Here is a 25650-nt window from a genome sequence, read left to right on the forward strand (position 1 = left end):
GAAGAGCAGCGATTGGCACAGCCAGCTCCTCGTTAGTATAGTGGTGAGTATTCCCACCTGTCACGTGGAAGACCAGGGTTCCGTTAGCTGACGGGGCATGCCCCCAGACCCTTTTGGGCTGCGTGGGCAACGTGGCCGTCACGCCTCCTGCGGCGAAAAAGGCTGCGTCCTGCTGTCTCACCTTGGCAGTACCGCAGCTGCTACTCACAGGGGCAACCCACAGACCGCTCAGCACGGGGGCTTTCACCTGCTCCGTCACCGACCTGGGTTGGTTCGCCCCTCCCTAGACGACCTGGTGCGCCCAGGCTCCCCAAGAAGCACCACGTCGATGCTGACCGTCACCAGGACTCCCGTTCGCCATAGCGCGCCACGGCACCGGAACCCGCGGCTCGAGCAGTCCAGCAGCCTCGGTCTCCCAGGCGCAAGGATTACAGACGTGCGCCACCACGCCCAACCTGAAAGCTGGCTCGGTAGATGAGGAGAGATGGATGGAGGCAGGGAAAGCAAGCGTACGAGGCTGATTTTGCCACGGTACGTGAAGGGACGCTGCGCAAAAACAACGGGACCTGCTGCTCACGGGGCGTAGTCGGCAGGATTCGAACCTGTGCGGGGAGAACCCGATGGATTTCTGCGTTAGAGTTTGAGACAGTGATAAGGATAGGGTTAGGGATGGGGTAGGGTAGGGTCAAGGATAAGGACAGGGTTAGGGACAGCGATAAGGATAGGGCTGAGGGCACTAATGGGGTTTAGAGTTATGGAAAGGGCTAGGTTTAGGATAGGCTTACAGTTAGGGCTGAGGACAGAAGTAGGGTCAGGGGTGGGGTTAGGGTTAAAAACAGGGGTAAGTATCGGCTTAAGGTTTACTTTAGGGTTGGGGACACTTACTGGAACAGGGAAAGGAAATATATTTTCCGTATGTTTGTGTTCCAGTACACTGCGTCACTGCATGAGAAGAGCGCTCTACGAACATACATTCAAGTGAATTGAATGACGCTACTGTTAGAGTTAGGCCTGGGGACAGTGATAGGGTGAGGGATAAAGACAGCGATGCGGATAGGGTTAAGATAAAAGATAAAGACAGGGATGAGGACAGCTTTAGGGATAAGGATAAGGATAGGCTTAAGTTTAGGCTTAGGGTTTGCTTTAAGAACAGGGATAATGTCATGGAAACGGATAGGGACAGGGAAAGAATTAGAGTTAGGGACAGTGGTAGGGAAAGGGTTAATGATAAGGATAACGATCGGGTTTAGAATATGGTTAGGGTTCGAGTTAGGGAAAAGGCACAGGGTTACAGTTGGGGTTGAGGTCGGGTTTAGGGATAGGCATAAGGATATGGCTAGGGTTTGCGTTACAGTTCTGGAAAGGTATGGGAATAAGGATCAAAGTTTGGGAGGTAGTTACGGCTCGGGACAGCGATACGAATAGGGTTAGGGTTACGGGATTCGGTAGGGACATGGTTAAGGTTTAGGGATCGAAATAAGGAGAGGGATAAGGGGTTAGGTTCACGTTTTGAAACAGGGGTGTGGTTTGGGGATAGGGACAGGGATAGGGATAAGAACAGGGTTCGGGATAGGGTCAGGGTTTGGATGTGGTTAAGGTTAAGGACAGGGATAGGGTTAAGTATAGGTGTGCTGTTACAGTGAGTTATTGGTAAATCAGTTATGATCACCCGAGTTTAAAGCTTGAGCGAATGTCAAGCATATTTAGCGGTATATTGTTTTTCATGTTCTTAATAGGCAAAATGTGAGGTGGTGCCATCTACTGGCGGTTTCCTGTACATTTTTCGTATTACCGGGACTTTTACGCTTCCTCCCCGCCAGGAAGTCGCAAGTAGCAAGTAGCTCTGTTGTTCTCTTCAGTGCACGTGGTGAACTCCTCCTCCTCGTAATCTCTCCAGATCTCGTCCATCCTCAACCCTGCAGCAACAGCGCCTGTATGTTTCAGTTCCGTTTCACTTCATTAATGTTATAGTCACAAGATGTCATAATTTTGAGTAGCTATGTTAGCTGTTATTGATGGTGTTACCTTACTGAAATAGTGTATAAAAATTCTCTGATAGTGTTTTGAGAAATCAGAGGGAGTCTTTGAGGATTATCTTAAGGTGTTTGAGCCTCTGGTGGGGCAGGAGATGTGGTGATGGTACTTGGGGTACACGTTCCTGAAATTGGCTTGGTTAAAGTCCCCAGAGATAATGAACAGTCCATCTGGGTGCTTGTTCTCGTACTTATTGACGACGTGGTACAGTTTGTTCAGCGCGCTGTGTGTGTTCCCTTGGGGTGAGATGTAAACTGTGGCCATAAGCACAGCCGAGAACTCCCAGGGCCTGGGCAGGTAGAGAGGTTGGCATTTGATCAGGATGTATTCAAGGTCCGGAGTGCAGTTCTGTGCAATCACTTCCACATTCGTGCACCATGCGTTGTTAATAAGAAAGCATACGCCCCCTCCTCTCTTTTTCCCCGATGAATCAGTCCGATCTGCGCGGTAAATTGAGAAGCCCTCGGGCTGCACCGCGTGGTCCGGTGTGCTGGCGGTGAGCCGCAAAGCAGAAAACGCAGCAGTTCCGTAAATCTCTTCGGAATTTAAGTCGCCCTCTGAGATCGTCCAGTTTGTTGTCCAGAGACTGAACGTTGGACAGGAAAATGCTGGGCATCGGAGGTCGTAGCCCTCAGCATTTCGCTCTCAACTGAACGCCGGCTCTGCGGCCCCGTTTCCGAGATCGCGTCTTCTGTGTGGTCTCAGGTGGGACGCGGTCATGATTTTGTTCGTGGCAGAGCGAAGGTACCGAGTTCAGCTCTATAAACGCTAAGAATTGCGTCTAATCGCACTGTTTCACGTATTTGCAGAAGTGTTTGGCGGTCATGAGTAATAAGAGAATAAACTGGCTGGAAGGACAGTGACACAAACAAAATAATATACACTAAACTAACAAGTCTGCGAGGAGGAGCAACCAACACGTCGCCTCGTGCCGGCGCCATGTTGAATGAATGTATTAAAATAATTAAGTAATTAAAATAAATTAACCAACCATAAGAGCAATAAAAACCCTATTAAAATTCATTAAAAACAAATTTAAAAATAAAATTCATTCCCCTCCCGACATTTCTATCATACTCTGAAAATCTACAGTAACATATGGCTGCTCATTAATATCATCATTCTGGTCTGAATAAAGAGGGGAACTCATCATACTGTAGGGGGGTGCAGCCACAACCGGCCAGTCCATATGACTTCCATCCCCTACCAGCAAACATCGGTCTCGGTCCTCCTCCATCTTTGCTGCTGGCTTTTCCTCTTTCCTGCTCACCCCCTCCTCTCTTCTGCTCTTCTTGTACTCCTTTGGAGTAGGGCCTTTGCTCCGCTTCCTATTTGTATCCTTTAGGGTACTCTGGGCTTTGGTGGGTGAGGTCCTTGGGGTCACACACATCAGGTGTTCCTTCTCTGCTCCTAACTCTGCATGCACCTGCTCCTCAGCAACATTACGTTGGACAAACATCTCTTCCTCCCTTCCGCCAGACACCCGGCTCCCCGACACGGCGTCAGCATAGGAGGGTTTCCTCTGAGACCAGGTGCGAGCAAGATGCTTTTCTGCCCCGCAGATATTACACCTGCATGGACCTTTACAATCTCTAGCCATATGGCCTTCCTCCAGACAGTTATTGCACTGCATGTTGGTGCACTCAGCCCCCGTATGCCCAAACCCCTGACACATTCGACAGAAGGGTGGCTGGTTAGAATAAAAAAGATAGCCCTTGCTTGTACCCAAATTAAAAGTAGCGGGTGGGTTGCGAAACCCATCTAAACCTTGTGGATGAGGGAGCAAACGGATCCGAAACTGTCTTTTCCCTATCGACTCCGCCAAAATAAAAGGGTTAAAAACATGCACAGTCACTATGCGCTGGTTATTAACCCAACGGTTCTCGACATCATAGAATTTCAATGCAGAATGATTGGCGAGGGTTCTGCAGTTCTCAAAAATCCTTTTAAAACAAAGTTCTGTAGTTAAAGTGACGTCAAAGAACCGCAGCAGGTTATTCCGTTGAACGCAAATAACATCCTCCACAGTAAGACTGAGGAGACCCAAAATTACCTCTTTTATAAAGGTAAGTCGGTCACGGAAGTCTCTGTCTTCCTCCTAGGATCTCCAGTAAAATCAAGCTGTGTTTTTCAACGGTCCTCCATCCGCTGTCCGCATTCCATTCGGCGGAAAAGAAGTTCTGCCGGTGTCCATTGTTTTCGCCAGTGGTCCATCTGCAGTTTTCAGGGGTGTACCCATCGAAGGTTCCTCCCTTGCAGATGGAGTTCTTCCTGGCGAAAGCTTCATGTATAAACTAATAAAGGGATACTTGATTGCAGGACACCAAACGGACAAACCGTGCTGCTGAAGTCCGAACCAAGCATCCCTTGGAAAAGCATGCCTTTCAACAGCAGTCTTGACAAAGACACTTTAGACAGTACAAGTAGTACAGAACATTGGAGAATCTCCCTGGATCACTCCCAGTGTCCCTTCCCCCTCCAGCCTTGCACCCTGTGTTGCTGGGTTAGGCTCTGGTTTGCCACGACCCCATTTTGGGCAAGCTGTTTCAGGCTGTGTGTATGAGTGAGAGAGAGTGAAAGAGACTTTTGGCTACAGCGAGTTGCCAAATAAAAGAAAATTACTGAAACAGCATTTCAGATGTGCATTTATTGTAATGTGAATTGTAATATGTCTTTACATTATATAAAAGTCTTTACACATAAAAATATATAGTTGCCTTTATAATTTAGGCAAGGGGGTCCCTTGCACAGAATCATCATATTTGGGGGTCCTCGGGATTAAAAAAGATTGAAAACCCCTGATCTGAAACACAAAAGAAGTTTGGTCATGGCTGTGATCCGAAACGCAGGAGTAAATCAGTAACGGATTGGCTCGGACAGAAGCAGTTCCATATTTTACAATGATCAGAAGAGAGTCCTGACCTCAATCCCTCTGAAATGCTGTGGTGTGATCTCAAGCAGGCTGCTCATGCAGGACAAAAATATAGATGAACTGAAACATTTTCTTGTAGTGCAATGGGCCAAAATTCTTCCCTACTGTTGTAAAGGTCTAATGTTTGAACTTATTGCCAATAAAGGATGTTCCACTCGATACAAAATATTTTTCACTTTTTTTTATTTCCATCAGTGACTGATTTTTTTTAAACTGTTTGTTTAATAAAGATATCATCACATTGTACACATCATCTGAAACCACTTGTCCCATGCGGGGTTGCAGGGAGCCAGAGCCTAACCCAGTAGCACAGGGCATATGGCTGGAGGGCGGGAGACACACACCCGTCGCAAGGCACCCCAAGTGGGACTCGAACCCCAGACCCGCTGGAGAGCATGACCCGGTCAAACCCACTGCACCACCACGCCCCCTCAATAACGATATGGATATGTAAAATGTGTGATGACGTCTATTAAAAGACTGATGAACATTGACTCTTAAGTACAGTTTGTTTCCTTCACCATATGCACCAGCCTTCATCACATAAGTAGCTGCATAAAACTTTACCAGAATATCGCCGATTTCTAGTCACCTTTCTTTTTTTTTGAGATGCATATAAACATTTATGTTACATTGCAGTGGCTCTGTAAAGGATTGATTCGAGCATGATCTTGAACAATTATGCCTTACGTGAACTTAAGACATCATGAGTGAAGTGAGTCTGGAAGAGATGAGTTTTAAGACCCTTTTTAAATGTGGACAGAGATTCAGCAGTTCTGAGCGAGAGGGGGAGGTCATTCCACCACAACGGAGCCAGAACTGAGAACCACCTCGCTTTACCTTTCGCGCGTGGGAGCACCAAGCTGGCAGATGTGGAAGAGCATAGAAGTCTGGTTGGCGTGTAGCAGATGATCAAGTCTTGTAGATACCTGGGAGCAGTTCTATTGATGCATTTGTAGTCAATAACCAGGGTCTTGAATTTGATGTGGGCAGCTATAGGAAGCCAGTGCAGAGAAACGAGTAGAGGAGATACATGGGAACGCTTCGGCAAGTCAAACACAACTCGCGCAGCAGCATTCTGTATCAGCTGTAGAGGTTTGGTGGCAGTAGCAGGAAGGCCAGACAGGAGAGAGTTGCAGTATTCAGACAAGATGTCACCATGGCCTGGACAAGTAGTTGGGCAGAGTTGTTAAATTCCAAAGGTTCCCTGCCAAAGATTCTGTCTGTCTACTTACATCTTCACCTCATAGTTAAAAGCAATATTGAGAAGGTCTTGGAATCCCCACTGTTGGAGTTGTGTAGACGGAAGGCTTTGGAAGTGGTTCGTACAGAGTGGGCTGGAGCAGTGGCTCATGGGTATCCTTTCTGCTGCAGGTGCACCAGGAAGTCTGACTGCAGGAAGGCAGAAGAGGAGAAGCACTGGCTGTGGAGTCCTCAGAACCAGTGTGTGGAAATAACATCTTTTCAGCCACCAAATCTGAGCTGCAAGAAGATGCAGAAGGTATGAGAGGTTGACTTTGCCTGTATCTCCTACGCCAAGGAACATACACTTTAGACCCTTGCCCAGATTTTACCAAAGGGCATGTTTTCAACATAGGAGAAGAGACATTGCCAGATACTGGAAAATTCTGCAGAAGAACCCCACAATGAGTATCTTATCATTTCCAGTTTTAGAATCTGCATCATGTCGTTCATCCAGTGCACATGGGAGAGACACACAGACACACCATCTTAAAAGTGACTTCATGACCACAGACGTTAGGGCGACAGGTCTGTAGTCATTAAGTCCTGTGATCTTGGGTTTCTTTGGGATGGGGATGATGGTGGAGCGTTTGAAGCAGGAAGGAACTTCGCACATCTCCAATGATCTGTTGAAGATCTTTGTGAAGATAGGGGCCAGCTGGTCAGCACAGGTTTTTAGGCAGGCCGGTGAGACGCCGTCTGGGCCTGGTGCTTTCCTTGTCTTCTGTTTGACGAAGACCCGACGCACCTCCTCTTCGCAGATCAAAGGTGCAGGAGGGGGGGTCCAAAAACAGCAGCGCTAACCAGTATGCTACCAGATGGCCTGCGTGTAAATGTCTAAATGTAATGTAAGCGTTGATGCCTGGATAATAGATCATCGTAATATCAAGACCTCTCAGAATTTTTGCAGTTTGCAAGCACCGAATGTTAATGTTGCTTTTTCTTCGTTCCCGGGACCAGTTTGCCTATGACGAAGCGCGAACAGTTGACGTGCTCTTCTACATCAAGGACAGAAAGACACATAAGAAGATTGACAGCAAACTAAACGGTAGGCCTGACAGTCAGACGTGGACTGTTCGGACCGCAGCCGTGCGCACAGGGGATGGTAAAAACAATGAGTTGAACTGATTCTTATAACTGACTGTTCAGTTAAGAGACCTTGTGCATGGAAGTCGTCAAAAAATGAATGGAAATTGGTGTCGTGTGCGGTGTGCTGATGGTGGTGTCCACCCCCCACCTGCAGTGACGCTATACAACTGTGCTGTGGGCCGTGAGGACTGCAGCCTGTGCAAGAGTGCAGACCCCATGTACAGTTGTGTGTGGTGCGATAAAACCAAGTCCTCCGAGTATCGGAAAAGATGTCCGAGTGGTGAGCGGAGGAGGGACTGTCCCAACCCTGAAATCACTGATGTGAGTTTCTGGAGACGCTGCACCATGTTTTCTCTGTATCATACAAAAAATAGCACATTTATTACCTCCTTGTCCTTTTATCTATCCAAGCAAATTAATAAATGTCCTTTTGGTCATAGCTAAAAACTGCCAGATCTCGTGTCTAACAGTTCACTTGGTGTCTAATCTCCTACCATGAATACTATTCTATATCCGATTTGTTAACAAAAAAAAAAACACTTTTGGCAATCCTAATGCTGGCATTGACTTACTTCTACCAAGGTAAAAGTAATCTAGTTATTTCTATTAGTGACACACCTGTCCCTTTGGAGCAAGATGGTAATGGTTTTATTAGAATGAATGACTTTTTCCCCTCACGAAAAATGCACGTACAAAACAAACATCTCACAAATACACTAATTTACCTTATCTTTTTTCTACCGAAAGTAATAACAAGAAGGGATAAACTCTGGCAAACATTCCCCCCCCCCCCCCCCCCCACGGGCTCTCTAATCGTTACAAAATGCAGATAACCTGTCTGTACATTGTAAGTATGTATCTGAAGAGGAAATGCTCTTTTTTCAGATCATACCTCAGTATGGGCCTCTGAAAGGGGGGATTTCAGTAACCATCAAAGGCTCCAACCTGGGTATCGTGAAAGAGGACATAGAGAGCATCAGAGTGGCCGGAGAGCCCTGCGTGCACCAGGAAGAGAAGTACTTCGTGTCCACCAGGTACAGCAGAGCACCCGGTCACCTGCACTTTTGCAAACAGGCATTGTCGGTTGCGCCGCAGCATTTCTGTAACTGCCGCTCCTCTTCCCTTCCTGCTTCAGCGTGGTGTGTGAGATCGGTGGAGTCCAACAGAAACAGTCAGGGGTTGTGGAGGTGAAGGTGAAAGGAGGGAAAAGCGGGACGTCGAGTGTCATGTTCACATACAGGGTGAGAGCGTCACTGAGACTGACGTAAACATACCGTCGTTCCCGTAGCAGCTGTCGCCCCGGTCGCTGTCAGTCCGTGTCGAGAACTTGCTCACTGCTGAGTACTTTGTGTCGTGTGGATTCATATTTCCAAGAAGTCCTGAAGGTTTTTTGTCCTACCAAACGCTTGTAGGATCCCAGACCCGAAAGGGTCCAGCCTAACCGAGGCCCACGGGCGGGAGGAACTCTTATCACAATAACAGGAACGGATCTGGAAACCGGTACCAAGGATGACGTCAGCATCACTGTCGGCGGGGTGGTGTGTATCGTGTTAGTACTCTGTGCCCTGGAGAAATGACACCAAGCCTTAGCGATGCTCTTCCGAGTCTGAGTTTCTGCAGTGCAATTCCCAGTTTGCTTCTGAGAAGAAGCGATGAGAGGTCACTGAGACACGAGATGTCTGTCGTCTTCGCACCTCTCTTTGCTGAACCCCAGTGCAAATTTCTGCCACAAACTGCACCCACCGTTCCCGTCCACAGGGAGACATTCCAGAAAAATATAACCTGCAAAACCGGAGAGTACACGGTACAGAAGGTCCCCTCTGATAACCTGACAGTGACAGTGAAGTACGGGAAGCACACCACGAAAGATGTGCCTACGCCGTTCAGGTTCTTTGAGAATCCTAAACTGGATCACCACTATCCAGACACAAGTTTTGTATGGTGAGTCTGTCCTTTACTTCTTTTTCCCTTCTTACTGGGAGAGTGAGAGAACTACACAGTATGTAATCTTTTTGAAGCATTATGCTGGTAATGGACCACATTCCCACAGGTCTGGACTGAGCAGGAGATGTAATACTATGCTGTAATGAACCGTATTGTGTGACATCTTTTCAGTAGATTATACAGATCACTCATCGCTAGGTGATGAACAATGGGTATGACTGGTGGCATTTTCTCACCTTAGCTCATCTCCTTGCTTTGTGCCAGCTCCATATGAGACAATGGTTGCTTTGGGTTCGACTTCCTATCCTTACCTACGGAGTTAAACATGCACATGCTATATTCGTATACGTGTCAAATCCTTGAGAAGAAAGCTGGTGTTTATTGATCATATTGTACAGATTTAGGGTGACATTAGTGTTGTGCTAATTTCAGTGAGGGGCGGATCATTTTTATCGTCGGCACCGGGTTTGACCTCGTCCAGAACACTGCCGTGAAAGTGATGCCCTCCAGCGAGCAGTCAGGCGTCACCAGTCCACTGAAGGTTTGTGTCCGATGAAAGGCTTCTTACCAAAAGACCACTCCCAGTGTGCAGTGCCTGTCTTCTCTGCTTTTTGGAGCAGTAGGGGTTTTAAGTAATGGAGCACCTATAGCACCAGCATTCCACCAGTATTTTAATGTGTGTGTATACATTTGTTGTGGGTCAGGTAGGAGCCATGGACTCTACTCTGGTGTCTCTCTCAGTCTGATCCTTCCCTTGCAGTCTGAAGTGGAGGTAAAAGGCGAAAATGACACAGTAATGCAGTTCTCCTCCCCGACGGTGAACGTGACCGATGGGATAGCGTCTCTCAGGACCTACATCGTCATGGACAACATTGAGCTTGAGCTCAAGCCTTTTGACTACCACCCGGATCCTACGTTTGAAGAGAACCAAAAAAGGATTGTTTCAGAGAACAGCATCATATCTGTAACTGTAAATATAATCTTCTGTTGGCATTATTCAGGAGTAATTCCTGCAAAATTGTTTTATATTCACCAAACGTTTGCATACTGTTTTTGTTGTCTGTTTTAACATGTAAAATTACAGCTGAGAAAAGCAACGGTTACAGGTGATGTAATGTCCCCAGTTTTCTTGATGAAATCCAATTGATACAGTACTTCTGAAATACAATAAATTCTCTTTCTCAGTATTAGAGCTTTTGCAGTTAACACAGAACAGTGTGGCTAAGCCATCTTCTTGTCTCTCGCACCCAAGGGTAAAGGTTTCGCCAAAGCAATGACAGCCCAAGAAGCAGAAGCCTTTGTGGGAGACGTCTCTTGTGGGGTCAGCATCTTACAGGATGACATGCTCTTCCTGGACTGGACCCAACCAACATCTTGCTTTAAGAGGCCCAAGAGAGACACAAAGTCAGATTTGCTGGAACTTAAGGTAAGGCACTGTGCTGTGCAGAGAAGGATTCCTGAATTGAAGCTTGAAGAGGAGAAAAGGCTACTCAGCTTTACTGAAGTTGCTAAATAAAACTACAGCTTTAGTGGAGTTGCCTGAATGCCTATGGTTTAATTCTGCTCCAACTGTATCGTTTCTGCTTCCTTCAGATTAAGTTCGGCCATGGGCAGTGGATTGTAGGCTCAGTGGAGTATGAAAAGAAGACTGAGGCATCCTGGACATCTCCCCTGGACATCATAATTCCTGCAGTGATTGCCCCGATGGTGGGGATCACCATAATCATAATCATAGCCTCAGTGTGCTGCTACAGGTAAGTGACTTTGTTTTAAACCTCAGAGCATGAATTCCAAATTTGGAACATTGCTGTTCGTATGCCCTTCAACTGCTACACCCCAGCCAGGCCCCTTCGCTCGTCTACTTCTGCTCGCTTGGTGGTCCCGCGCACGAAAGGTAAAGCTTGGAGATTCTCGGTTCTGGGTCGTATCTTATAATATTTAAAAAAAAAAAAAAAAGGTGGGAGGGTATCGGGATTTGTCTGTCCTGTGTTTTATGCACCTACTCGAATGATGAACCTCGGTGCAGCAAGTGGTAGGTAACAAAATAGGTTTGCTTGAGACTTTCATGTCTGCAGCTATGTCTCCTTCTCTCAATGCAATGCATAAATTGTACTTTTGCTGAGATGTATGTCGCTTTGGACAAAAGCGTCTACTACATGAATAAATGTAAATATAATGTCAACTGAGAGAACATAAGTTATCACACATCCTGAGTTTTCTTTAAAAAAAAAATAAAGATAAAACTGTGGGTAGGGAGTTACATAACACCGTTACTCAGTGTATGAATTTTATTGCTTCTTCTTTTGAGGCACTTTTGTAATTTGATCATTTGCATGCGTGTGCACAGGAAGCAAGCTGAGAGAGAATATGAGAAACTGAGGCAGCAGCTCGAGAACCTGGAGGGGAGCGTTCGTGACCGCTGCAAGAAGGAGTTCACAGGTCTTTTCCATAACTAATATTCTGCTCATCTGCAGCCTTTACTCTGGCTCTTACCACTTGCAAGAGCCCTTTAATCTACAGTTGCACAATCCCCTGTATAGCGCATGTAAAGTTTTATTCCTAACCCTTTTCAGAGCTCATGATTGAAATGGAGGACCACACCGGTGACCTCAGTGAACCCTGTATCCCCTTCCTGGACTACAAGACCTACACAGACCGCGTTTTCTTCCTGCCTTTCAAGGACAGCGCCAGTGACGTGATGATCACTGGCAAGCTTGACATTCCTGAGGCGAGGAGGGCCACAGTGACGCAGGCCCTCAACCAGTTCCTCAACCTGCTGAATAGCAAGCCTTTCCTTCTCAGTGTAGGTCCTAACATCAGTGCAGCTCCCAAAACCTTTCCTTATTGTCACAAGTGCCTAAAAACTGCATATTTGTGTCTTTTCCCACCTGTTCTTTGCTGCTCCAGTTCTTTTTTAATGTGAAATTAATACAATCCTCACAATCATCACTGGGGAGTGCAGTGGCACAGCGGGCTTGGCCAGGTCCCGCTCTCTGGCGGGTCTGGGGTTCGAGTGTGCTCTTGTCATTCAGTGGGTGACTCCTGGGCTGTGGGTTTATGTGTGAGTTCAAATTCAAATGTCTGTGTGGAGTTCATACATTTCCCCTGTGTTTGAAAGAGAGGGGGCTCGGGGTGCCTTGCGATGGACTGGCGTCCCGTCCTGGGTGTGTCCCCTCCCCCTCCAGCCTTGCGCCCTGTGTTGCCACGACCCCTCTTGGGATAAGTGATTTCAGCCTGTGTGTGATCACAATCATCAGACTGGCTTTCACAGCATAAAAGTTAATGGATTTTATGTGTTTTCCAGCTTGTATAGCACACAATTTAGAATGATATATGAGGTGTATAGCAGATCGTGCCTTTGTCAGTTCATCCGCACCTTAGAGGGGCATCCTGACTTCAATGCCCAGTCAAAGGGCTACTTTGCCTCCCTGCTGACGGTGGCGCTTCACGGCAAGTTGGACTACTACACAGACATCATGAGGACACTCCTGTTAGAACTCATGGAACAATATGCCCGGAGCAAGAACCCCAAGCTCATGCTGCACAGGTGAGGTGTATAAGACCAGCGTATCTTTAAGGTGTCTCAGAACGGCCCTTTTTTTTTTTTTTTTTTTTTTAATAATGTGATCTTCCCCTGCCCACTTTAAAAAAAGTAATTTCTCTGCCCCTTACTTGTAGGTCGGAGACAGTGGTGGAGAAAATGCTGTGCAACTGGATGTCTATCTGTCTCTATCAGTTCTTGAAGGTATCATCTTTTGTGACACAAAATTAATCTCATTTGATTCCACTCTGTGGATTAATCTTATTTTCTACTGGTTCAGATCTTTGTTTGAACAAAATGAAGGTTTTTGCTTTAGTGACAGGGAACGGTTTTGTTCTGAAAGAAGCTTGATGATGAATTCTTGTGCGGGCAGGACTCGGCAGGAGAGCCTTTGTACAAGCTGTTCAAAGCCGTCAAACACCAAGTGGAGAAAGGCCCAGTGGATGCTGTCATGAAAAAGGCCAAGTACACGCTGAATGACACTGACCTGCTGGGGGACGACGTGGAGTACTGTACGCTGGTGAGTATTATGTAGGCTGAACCCGATCACACGTCGGCGGTCACTTGAGGTATGAATGCTTCATTTTGAAAGGATTATCTGTGGTGCTAAATGAACTCCAAGAAATGGGAAGAAGACAATACCGGTGGACACTTTCGTGATCAGCAGAATCCTTGTGATCTAGGACAGTTTTTGAAGATGCACGTTAAATCTACAGTGTGGGAACTGGATGCATGCACAGAAGGCCAAGTGCTAACCGCCCTTTTCGCCTTAGACTCTGCAGGTCCTCGTTCACGGGGAAGGGCCAGGTGTCACTTTGGTCAAGGTACTCAACTGTGACACCATCTCCCAAGTGACGGAGAAGATCCTTGAGCAAGTGTACAAAAATGTGCCCTATTCTCAGAGGCCCAAGGTGGAAAGCGTCACTCTCGGTAAGGACCAACTGAGCTGGAGCACAGTTGCGTAATATAACGATTCATGACATGAATTGTTTATTACTGAAGTAGGTATGACATTATTTCTGTTTTATAGGCGAGGGTTTCCTTGCTTGGATTGCACCAGTCTGCATATGATTGGAATATAAAATGAATGTTGAAATAGTCTTTCTGCTCCGTAGAATCTGCTGGGCAGATTCTGTCGGACCTTGACTTGACATCGCAAAAGGAGGGCAGATGGAAGCGCATGAACACTTTGGCCCACTATGACGTGAGTTACAGCTTAAGAAATGGGCGCATCGATTCTAACGGTACAGGTTGAGTCACGGCTTGCCCCTTACGTGGTGACCAAATGTCTGTGTCGTGTCTGCTCCAGACCTGAAATCTGTCAGACTGTATCCAGCTCGGGCTGAACATAGTTCTTGTGTTTCAGGTGCGAGACAACGCCATTCTCGTCCTGTCTAGGGTCCTGCATCCTCTGCAGTCTTATGACCAGCACCAGGACAGTCATGAAGAGAGTGAGTGGTGCTCCTGTACTACTTCTTGCCTTCCGTAGTGTTCCCATGGTCTTGCTGACAACCCTACTCTACCTACTCCTTCAGGAAATGCTCTGCTTGAAGAGGACAAGGTGTTCCACCTGGTGCGGCCAGCAGAGGAGGTGGATGAGGTCAAATCCAAGAGGGGCAACATGAAGGACAAGTCGATGACCAAAGCCATCACAGAGCTTTATTTGATGCGGTTGCTGTCTGTCAAGGTTGGTTTGTTAATAGCCTGCTGCAGTTAGAATGCTAAATACACTGGGCTGGTGAAGCCTACAGCACATTAATATGCAGCAATTTGGTTGTTCATTGCTAAGAATCCAATCATACTTCTATATTCTAGCCCTGAATATGTAAAAGATAGTTCTAATAATAAAATCTGTATTAGGAATGCAAAGTGAAATATTTGGATTAGTATTTGGATATCATATTGTGGCACGCAGCGCCGTGGGCTTGGTTGGGGCGAAGAAGGACGCAGAGGTACCGTTCATCTCGAACATTTTATTGAACACCGGCACCAGGGACCCCGTTTCCTCCAGGACCTGTGTGTCTCGCCAGCCTTCCCACCCTGCTTAGCACCCCCAGGCTCACTCCTCTTTCTCCCCTGGCAGACGCAATCAGCCCCTTATATCCCTCGCACGTCACCAAACGCTAACCCATGACAATAAGCATATTTCCCCCTCAAAACTGTAACGCAGGTCATTACAATATATTTATCAGATTTCATGACAGAAATACAGGATTGCTATGCTTTTGAAAACGGCTCCTCCTCACCTGGACTTGCTTACATATGCGCAAATGTGTTTGTTTCAGGGCACTCTACAACAGTTTGTGGACGACTTCTTCCGCAGTGTCCTCTGTTCATCCGTTGGGCCCCCAGCAGTCAAGTACTTTTTTGACTTCCTGGACGAACAGGCACAGAAGCACGACAACGTGGATGACCAGACCATTGACATCTGGAAGACCAGCAGGTAGAGTGCTCTTGCCGTCTCTGGCAGAGAGAATTCCCGAGAAAGCAGCGCTGGAGCTGTCAGTTTTCAGAGACAAATGCTTCACGGTGAGGGGAGGCGCAAGGGCGTGGGGGTACTGCTTGGGGTTTCTTGCGACAGACTGGCATCCCGTCTTGGGTGTGTCCCCTCCAGCCCTGTGCCCTGTGTTGCCGGATTAGACTCCGGCTCGCCGCAACCCTGCTCGGGACGAGCAGCTTCAGACAGTGTGTGCGCGTGTGCGTGCTTGACACTGTATTTTTCGTTTAAAATTCCTACTGAGAGCTCCGTACACACTGGATACGTTGATGTGGAATTTATACCGCAGTAAACCATCTGCGTCATATACATTTATCTTTGATTGACAGGTTCTTCTGGCAGCATAGACTAGAAGTGTTGGTATTGTGAGAATGAGTGATGAACAGTGTAATTACAACACTTTTGGCTTACTGATGAATTTGTGTACTATTACATGCTGAACAGACAGCATAATTATGTCCCCTGCTAATTTATTAAATCCACTTCTTTCTGTTCATTTGTTTGGAACATCTCTCTGGGTACTAAATCAGAGATGAATTCCAAACTTATTTGGCTCAGATGCCCCAACTCTTAAATAAATGTGGGGGAAGAAGTGTCTATTTTCTGCATTTTTAAAATTAATCTGCAACACAATAATGCATTTGTATGATCCCTGTATCGTGTGCCTCGGTACTCAGTTGATAAGGCAAAGTGAATTGCAGCCAGATTCTAACTCTGATTAATTGTGGGAGTATTCATTGGGACATATGAGAGCTGAGAACAGGAATAACATCCAGAAACAGGGTTAAAGATGAGGCCACAGTTATATTTGCATAGAATGAGTGTGAGTGCTAGTGTGTGTTTCTTGAAAAGGCTTGTGTCTCCACAGCTTGCCTTTGAGGTTCTGGGTGAACATCCTGAGGAACCCCCACTTCATCTTCGACATTCACGTGAACGAAGTGGTGGACGCCTCCTTGTTTGTTATTGTCCAGACCTTCATGGATGCCTGCACCAAGAGCGAGCGCAAGTTGAGCAGGGTGAGCCTGGGAGCGCCTTGACATTACGCCATTGTTGATGTTAAGCAAAGGGAAGGATCCATGAGCCAGGACTTCATTTTTTTCTCCAGCCCATGATCCCTCTGTAACCATTTTCCTTTGGCTTTATTCCTTACAGGATTCCCCGAATCACAAATTACTCTATGCAAAGGAAATCTCCACATACAAGAAGATGGTGGAGGAGTAAGTACTGTCAGGGCTACCACTTGGTAATCTCACCATTTCCTACCATCTGCAAAAATCCCTTTGCCTTTAATCAAGATGACCTGTCTCGGCTTGTATTTGTCCATAGTTACTACAAGGGCATCAGGGAGATGGTGCCCGTCAGCAACCAGCATATGAACACCCACTTAGCGAAGGTGTCACGGGTGAGTGAGTCTTCCACTATTGCCCTTGTACTTACATTTACATTTATTCATTTAGCAGACGCTTTTCTCCAAAGTGACATACATCTCAGCAAAAATACAATTTGTGCGTTACATTAAGAGAAGGAGACATGGCTGTAGACATGTAATTAAGTAAACCTAGTTTGTTACTATCCACTTGATGCACCGATGTTCATCGCTCACGTAAGTGCAGAATAGATACTTCTGTGAGGTTGTGATGTTATGTCTTATGTGGACACAGTGAGGAGCCAGAAGATCTTACCTTCAAAGGGGGTGTAGATATGGCTGCTTCGGATGCGCTGTCCCCTCCAGGTGGCGTCCACTCCCAGTACTCTACCTTGTGTAACAGTTAATATGCTTACATAAAACTTCGTTCACCAAAGAGAATGCCAACACCTGTTGAGTGGATGCCACCCACACTCCAGTATGATCTACCTTTCCTCCAACCCGAAGAGAAAATGGCCACATCCCGCTGATCTCGAAGGTGGACTTCCTGTAAAAAACATAACTGCAAGGCAGAGGCTGCCAGCCTGTCAAACATCGCTGCTCTTTTCAAAACATTCTTCAGTCCTCTGACATTTAAGGTTTGTTGGAGATTCTATTCAGTGTGCTCTCATGTTGGTGAAGTATCGATCACATGACCTTTGTTGTGCGTGATGTGTTCTGATGAAGCACGTATGTAAATAAATGTTCTCCCCTTCTGGTTTAAGCAAACCGATGGTGTGAGCCTGTACTTTGTTACCTCCGTTAAGTATAATCTATTTACCACTTCTCAAACGCAGAGATGGCTGTGCCAACAGGTTATGGGCCCAGAAGAGAAGTAGGTAATAGACTGAGTAGACTGTGTTTCGACGGAGACGAAAAGAATTACGAACTTTGGGAGACAAAGTTTTTGGGGCACCTGCGTTTGCTGGGACTGAAAGAGACCATATTGAAAGTCCCCACACCGAGCGATAGAGACAGCGCGGACGAAGACGAGATTGACGACACTGATAAAAATGAAGTCTACGCGGAATTGATCCAGTTTTTGGATGATAAAAGTCTTTCCCTTGTAATGAGAGAAGCCGCAGATGACGGAAGAAAGGCGCTGCAAATACTGAGGGGCTACTATGCAGGAAAAGGGAAGCCGCGAATTATTAACCTGTACACAGAATTAACATCCCTTCAGAAAACTGCAAAGGAAAGTGTTACGGATTACATTATTCGGGCAGAAACAGCCATTACCGCTCTGAGGAATGCTGAGGAGACGCTCACTGACGGACTGTTGATTGCAATGATTCTTAAAGGTTTGCCAGAATCGTTTAAACCATTCGCAGTTCATGTAACACAGAGTGATGAAACTATGACTTTTGCAGAATTTAAGACAAAGCTTAGAAGTTTTGAAAACACTGAAAAGTATGCTAGGTCAAATGACGACAACGTTATGAAAGCGAGTGGTGCAGCTCCTGTGAGAAGAGGAGAGAGAGAGAAAAACGCAGACCCTTATAATATTACATGTTATAATTGCGGTCAAAAAGGACATAAAGCCCGGAGATGTCCAAATGAACGTCGTAAAAGTCAAGCACAGTGGTGTAGCTATTGCAAAAGCTCAACACACAAAGACGCATCTTGCAGGCGCAAAAGAAGGGACGACGTAAAACAAGCGACGCATGAAGAGGACGCAGATAAACATGCATTTGTCTTCAAAACGTGTAATTATCAACTAGACGGGCTGAAACATAAAGGACTAATGGTTGACACGGGAGCAACATCACACATAATTACCGACATTGGAAAGTTTAAGAAATTTGACGGGACTTTCCAAACGGGCAAACATTTCATTGAGCTTGCGGACGGGACAAGAGCGAGTGGCGTTGCGCTGAAGAGAGGTGACGCGGAGATATGTTTGATTGACAGTGAAGGAAAGCAAGTGAGCACAACGCTAAAGAAAGCACTGTACATTCCTTCATATCGACAAGACATATTCTCTGTTAAAGCAGCGACTGCCAACGGGGCTTCTGTTCGTTTTCGACAAGGACATGACGAGCTCATCCACAAGGATGGCACGAGATTTGAAATAAAAGAGTATAATAGACTGTACTATCTAAACACTATAGATAAGGGAGGAGATTATTGTAACGGCTGTTACGACATTCAAACTTGGCACGAAATCCTCGGCCACTGCAACTATGATGATGTTTCCAAGTTGCCAGATATTGTGGAAGGAATGGAAATCAAAGGAAAGATTGACAAGTCCAAACTGCACTGTGAAGTCTGCACACAAGGCAAATTTGCGCAAAGCAGGAACAGAGAACCCGATGCACGTGCCAAAGTCCCACTTGAACTTGTGCACACAGACTTGGCTGGTCCTATTCAACCAGAGGCTAAAGACGGTCACAGGTATGCACTTGTATTTGTTGATGATTTCTCAGGCACAATATTTGTTTACTTCCTGAAAGCAAAAAGTGACACTGTAAAGGCTACGGAAAAATTCTTAGCAGACACTGCTCCTTATGGTACTGTAAAGTGCATTAGGTCAGATAATGGCACTGAATTCACAGCAACAAATTTTCGGTCATTGCTAAGCAAAAATCGCATTAAACATGAGACCTCTGCACCGTATTCACCCCACCAAAACGGTACTGCTGAAAGAAGTTGGCGAACATTGTTTGAAATGGCCAGATGCATGCTCCTTGAGAGTAAATTACCAAAAGAGTTATGGACTTACGCTGTGATGACTGCTGCAGTAATTCGCAACAGATGCATTAATAACAGAGTAAAGCAGACTCCATACTACATGTTGACAGGAAGAAAACCGGATCTTTCAAAGATGAGAGTTTTTGGATCCATGTGCTATGCATACAAACACGACAGAAAGAAGCTAGATTCACGTTGTGAGAAGGGAATATTTGTTGGGTATGACAAGAATAGCCCTTCATACCTAGTGTATTACACAGACACTGGAAGAGTCCTTAAACACAGGCTTGTCAAATTCTTCAAGAAATGTGCTGTCGAGCAGCAAACTCAAACTGACCCACAAATACCAGATGAGGATGTTTATGGGGAAAGTTGTTTGCCATCTAAGGTAACAACAAACATCACTGAACAGAGTTCAGGGAAGTCTCAAGATAGTGGAGACAAAACAGATGTTCAAAATGATGATCAGACTGAAAATATTCAGAATAGATGCAACCCCAAAAGGAACAGGAAAGCTCCCCAATACTTATCCGACTACGTAACTGATATTGAAGATGATGATCAGATACTTACTAATATTGACTACTGTTACAGAACGTGTAACGTACCACAAACCTTCAAGGAAGCCATGAGTTCAACCAAATCACAGATCTGAATTAAAGCCATGGAAGAAGAGATGGATTCTCTAAAAGAAAATGGAACTTTTACGTTGATGGCTCTACCCGAAGGCAAACATGCAGCGGGGGGTAGATGTGTCTATGGAATCAAGAACAATGCAGATAACAATGAAACGTATAAGGCTAGATATGTTGCTAAGGGTTATAGTCAAGTAATGGGAAGAGACTATAAGGAAACCTTTTCTCCGACAGCAAATATCACATCAGTTCGTGTCTTGATGCAAATGGCAGCACAGTATGACCTTGTTCTACATCAGATGGATGTGAAAACGGCTTACTTACATGCTCCAATTGATTGTGAGATCTATGTGGAACAGCCAGAAGGTTTTGAGGTAAAATCGGATACTGGTGAAAAACTTGTCTGTAAACTGAACAAGTCATTGTATGGTCTGAAACAGTCAGGTAGAAACTGGAATAAGGTACTGCATGATTACCTGAGTGAAAATGACTTTATGCAAAATCCTGCAGACTCTTGTGTCTACAGCAGACAAACTGGAAAAGAGAGAGTGATGCTAATAATCTGGGTTGATGATCTGATTATTGCTTCTAGTACCAACGAGTTACTAAATGATGTGAAAAGGATGCTGACAGCTAAATTCAAGATGAAAGACCTTGGTAAATTGAAACATTTCCTAGGCATTGATTTTGAGCAAATGGATGGAGTTGTGAAAATGAATCAAAAGGGGTACATCTTAAAAATACTGGAAAGGTTCAACATGTCGAATAGTAAGTCCAGGTCGACCCCATGTGAACAAAAGCTAGAGTATAACGGTGATGAAAACTCTGTAAACCACACAAAGTATCGTGAAGCAGTAGGTAGTTTGATCTATCTAATGACATGTACTAGACCAGATCTTAGTTGGGCTGTGAGTAAATTGTCTCAATCTATGTCAAGACCAAATGAGCAACACTGGTGTACAGTGAAGCATGTGATGAGGTATCTGAAAGGTACAGTAAACCCAAGAACTGACGTACAAGAAGAGTAACGAGAAGCTGAAACTTACGGCATACAGCGATGCTGACTGGGCATCAGATCCAAATGACAGACGAAGTACGACTGGATACTGTTTTAGTCTAACCAGAAATGGTCCCCTCATTTCCTGGAAGTCAAAGAAGCAGCCTACAGTTGCTTTGTCAACATGCGAAGCGGAATATATGGCACTGGCTGCGACCACACAAGAAAGTCTGTACCTTGTACAATTGATGAATGGACTGGAAAATGGATGTCAGTATGCACCGGTAAAAATCTTTGAGGATAACCAAGGTGCAATTGCTCTTTCCAAAAACCCTGTTTGTCGACAAAGATGTAAACACGTTGACGTTAGGTACCACTTTATTCGATCAGCAATTAGTGATGGTAAAATAACAATTGAGTACTGTCCAACAACAGAAATGGTTGCTGATGTGATGACTAAACCAATGACGAAGTATAAGAAAGAAAAGTTTGAAAGCTTTATGTTTGGGGCATAAATGTTGCTGATACAGGGATGTAACTGTGTGTTGTATTGTAAATGGGCCTGTAGAGAATGAGAGCAAGTGGGGGTGTTGGAGATTCTATTCAGTGTGCTCTCATGTTGGTGAAATATCGATCACATGACCTTTGTTGTGCGTGATGTGTTCTGATGAAGCACGTATGTAAATAAATGTTCTCCCCTTCCGGTTTAAGCAAACCGATGGTGTGAGCGTGTACTTTGTTACCTCCGTTAAGTATAATCTATTTACCACTTCTCAAACGCAGAGATGGCTGCGCCAACAAGGTTAAAATTTTAAAATCAGCCATAAAAGGGAGCAAATTAGCAAATGTTATTGTTGCAATCCAGATATGATTTCTTTAGTAGGGGCCTAATAATGGCGATTTTAATAGCGCCTCTTGGAACACAGCTATTAGTAACGATGTATTAACAATATTAACAATACGTTCTGCAAGCACGGAAACTGCAGCTTTCAGTAATATAGTGGGGATTGGGTCTAAAGAACAGGTAGTACCTTTCATAGAGTGAATTAGCACAGTAACTTCCTCTACAGTTATTATTAGTCAAAACTGCTCGTTCTCCTCACCCGGTCTCAAAAAAAAAACAACTCCCCTTTCTCCCCACGTGGTGTTCCAGCCCTCTTCCTCCTCCGTCTTCTCCCCCTTCTCCCCCGGAACATCCCGCCCCAAACATCCAACTACGCGAGAACAAGTTGCGTAGGGGCTACACTATTATTATTTTTATTTTTTATAGAGCGCTCTTCTCAAGCAGTGACACAGAGAACTTTAACACAAGGATACAGCAAGAAAAATTGATACAAACAAAGAAGATAGTCAACTATAGGCTATCATAATGAATAACTTATTATAGAGCTATAATACCTACTGGCCACCGGGGAAAGGAACAAAAACTCCCAACTAAAGGCTGAGGGAGGAAAAAAAAAACCTCTGGGGGGTCCATGGGCCAGTGGTTGCCCACCCCTCCTGGGCATTCTAGAAAGTAACGATTTGTAAGTCAGTGTTTAACAAGTAATTACGTCGAAGCTACTTAGATGGTGCGGACAACTAATATTATCAACGTCAGAAGCGCTTATGCCAGCTAAAACTGAGCTAGAGGGCACTACGGATTTGCGGATATTCTCTAATTTATCACTGAAAAATGACATAAATTCATCATTAGTAATGGTATGATGCAATGCAGAATTGCATTGTTTATCTTTGTGTTTACCAGTTAAGCAAGTGAAAAAGTGCTTTTTGTATTTTTTTAGACAATCGGGCCAGGCTACATAATAAACGTTTAGTTTAGCTGAACGCCATTTACGCTTTAATGTATGACATTCTAGCTTTATTGCACGAGTTGATTTGTTGAACCAGGGTGAGTTTCTTACAGTTCGAATAAGTTTAGTTTTTGGTGCAGCCGCAGAGTCTAGGGCAAATTTTACCACCAAATTATAATCTAGAGCCATTTGATCAATATATCTACACTCGTTCCAAAATCTGAGCTTCTAATATGATCAACAATTTTAGCAGTAGTATTTTCATCAATGGGGGGTGCGGTGGTGCCGTGGGTTGGACCGCAGTCCTGCTGTCTGGTGGGTCTGGGGTTCGAATCCCGCTTGGGGTACCTTGCGACGGACTGGCGTCCCGTCCTGGGTGTGTCCCCTTCCCCCTCCGGCCTTACGCCCTGTGTTGCCGGGTAGGCTCCGGTTCCCCGTGACCCCGTAAGGGACAAGCGGTTCTGAAAATGTGTGTGTGTGTGTGTGTGTTGTCAGACGACACCGGCAGGTATAGATAGTGAGGGTATAGAGCTGGTCCAGTGTTCCACGGCCAGGGCGAAAACCGCATTGCTCCTCCTGAATCCGAGGTTCGACTATCGGTCGGATTCTCCTTTCCAGTACCCTGGCATAGACTTTCCCAGGGAGGCTAAGGAGTGTGATCCCCCTGTAGTTGGAACACAATCTCCGGTCCCCCTTCTTAAAAAGAGGGACCACCACCCCGGTCTGCCAGTCCAGAGGCACCGTTCCCGAACTCCACGCGATGCTGCAGAGGCGTGTCAGCCAAGACAGCCTCACAACATCCAGAGACTTGAGAAACTCGGGGCGGATCTCATCCACCCCCGGAGCCTTGCCACCGAGGAGTTTTTTGACTACCTCAGCAACTTCAGCCAGGGTAATGGACGAGTCCCCCTCCAAGTCCCCAGCCTCAGCTTCCTCTACGGAAAGCGTGTCGGAGGGATTGAGGAGATCCTCAAAGTACTCCTTCCACCGCCCGAGAACATCCTCAGCTGAGGTCAGCAGCGCACCACTTCCACTGTAAACAGTGTTCGTGGAACACCGCTTCCCCCTCTGAGTCGCCGGACGGTTTGCCAGAATCTCTTTGAGGCCGACCGAAAGTCTTCCTCCATGGCCTCACCGAACTCCTCCCAAGCCCAAGTTTTTGCCGCGGCGACTGCCAGAGCCGTGCTCCGTTTGGCCCGTCGGTACCTGTCAGCTGCTTCAGGAGTCCCATGAGCCAGCCAGGCCCGATAGAACTCCTTCTTCAGCTTGACGGCATCCCTTTCTTCCGGTGTCCACCACCGTGTTCGGGGATTGCCGCCGCGACAGGCACCGGAGACCTTATGGCCGCAGCTCCGAACCGCCGCACCGACAATGGAGAAGCGGAACATAGTCCATTCAGACTCAATGTCCCCACCTCCCTCGGGACCTGGTTGAAACTCTGTCGGAGGTGGGAGTTGAAGACCTCTCTGACAGGGGCCTCCGCCAAACGTTCCCAACAGACCCTCACTATGCGTTTGGGCCTGCCAGGTCTGTCCAGCTTTTTCCCCCACCATCGAATCCAACTCACCACCAGGTGGTGATCAGTTGACAGCTCAGCCCCTCTCTTCACCCGAGTGTCCAAGACATATGGCCGAAGGTCAGAAGAAACGACTACAAAGTCGATCATCGACCTCCGACCTAGGGTGTCCTGGTGCCAAGTGCACTGATGGACACCCTTATGCATGAACATGGTGTTCGTTATGGATAAACCGCGACTAGCACAGAAATCCAATAACAACTCACCGCTCGGGTTCAGATCAGGGAGGCCGTTCCTCCCAATCACGCCCCTCCAGGTATCACTGTCGCTGCCCACGTGGGCGTTAAAGTCCCCCAGTAGAACGACAGAGTCCCCAGTGGGAGCGCTTTCCAGCACGCCCCCCAGGGACTCTAAAAAGGCCGGGTACTCTACACTGCCGCTAGGCGCATAAGCACAAACGACAGTGAGAGACCGTTCCCTGACCCGAAGGCGTAGGGAGATGACCCTCTCATTCACCGGGGTAGACTCCAACACATGGCGGCTGAACTGGGGGGCTATTAATAAGCCCACACCAGCCCGCCGCCTCTCACCTTGGGCAACGCCAGAATAGTGGAGAGTCCACCCTCGATCGAGTAGAGTGGTTCCAGAACCCAAGCTGTGAGTGGAAGTGAGCCCGACTATATCTAGACGGTATCTCTCAACTTCCCGCACCAGCTCAGGCTCCTTCCCCGCCAGTGAGGTGACATTCCAAGTCCCAAAAACCAGAGTTGGCGCCCGAGGTTTGGGTCGGCCGGGCACTCGGCCCCGACCACCGCCCAAATCACAATGCACCGGCCCCTTACGGTTTCTCCGGCAGGTGGTGAGCCCACCGAAGAGCGGCTCCACGTTGTGGCTTCGGGCTGAGCCCGGCCAGGCCCCGTGGGCATAGACCTGGCCACCAGGCGCTCGCATGCGAGCCCCCCCCCCAGGCCTGGCTCCAGGGTGGGGCCCCGGTGACCCCATACCGGGCGGGGTAAACGGACGCCTTGATTTTTTCGTCATAAGGGGTTTTTGAACCGCGCTTTGTCTCGTCTGTCATCCAGGACCTGTCTGCCATGGGAGACCCTACCAGGGGCATGTAGCCCCAGACAACATAGCTCCTGGACTCATTCAGGCACTCAAACCCCTCCACCACGATAAGGTGGCGGTTCACGGAGGAGAAACCTAAGGAAGGAAACCTAACCTTCAGTCATTATCTAATTTACTCATAAAGACTAATGAGGACAGCTGTCCGAAAGAAAACAGAGCTGGAAAAATGTGGAATTTGTATAGTTTTTATGCGGTAAGTTGGCTAG

The 25650-nt window shown here is 46.5% G+C and overlaps 1 protein-coding gene across 1 annotated transcript; it reads left to right on the top strand.

The window, feature by feature from the left end:
• Positions 1-97: 97 nt before the first annotated feature.
• On the top strand, positions 98-21900 carry LOC114909676 (plexin-B2-like). The gene is made up of 28 exons (XM_029249512.1): positions 98-470; positions 1918-1933; positions 6341-6467; positions 7082-7256; positions 7452-7618; positions 8183-8331; positions 8433-8538; positions 8710-8850; positions 9012-9238; positions 9674-9782; positions 10002-10211; positions 10494-10667; positions 10835-10995; positions 11589-11680; positions 11815-12044; positions 12607-12788; positions 12920-12986; positions 13156-13302; positions 13556-13712; positions 13898-13986; positions 14149-14233; positions 14318-14469; positions 15068-15225; positions 16148-16295; positions 16432-16496; positions 16606-16681; positions 16941-17283; positions 21810-21900. The coding sequence occupies exons 1-27, from the start codon at positions 98-100 to the stop codon at positions 16941-16943; spliced, it is 3786 nt and encodes a 1261-aa protein (XP_029105345.1). The 3' UTR covers positions 16944-17283; positions 21810-21900.
• Positions 21901-25650: the final 3750 nt, after the last annotated feature.

This window comes from Scleropages formosus, unplaced genomic scaffold (assembly GCF_900964775.1).
Source record: "Scleropages formosus unplaced genomic scaffold, fSclFor1.1, whole genome shotgun sequence".
Lineage (NCBI taxonomy): Eukaryota > Metazoa > Chordata > Actinopteri > Osteoglossiformes > Osteoglossidae > Scleropages > Scleropages formosus.

Coding starts and splice junctions, on each gene's coding strand:
- LOC114909676 (XM_029249512.1), top strand. CDS start 98: ATGCCCCCAGACCCTTTTGGGCTGCGTGGGCAACGTGGCCGTCACGCC. Junction 8,851..9,011: donor GGGTGGTGTGTATCGTGTTA/GTACTCTGTGCC, acceptor GCTGAACCCCAG/TGCAAATTTCTGCCACAAAC. Junction 14,470..15,067: donor TGCGGTTGCTGTCTGTCAAG/GTTGGTTTGTTA, acceptor TGTTTGTTTCAG/GGCACTCTACAACAGTTTGT.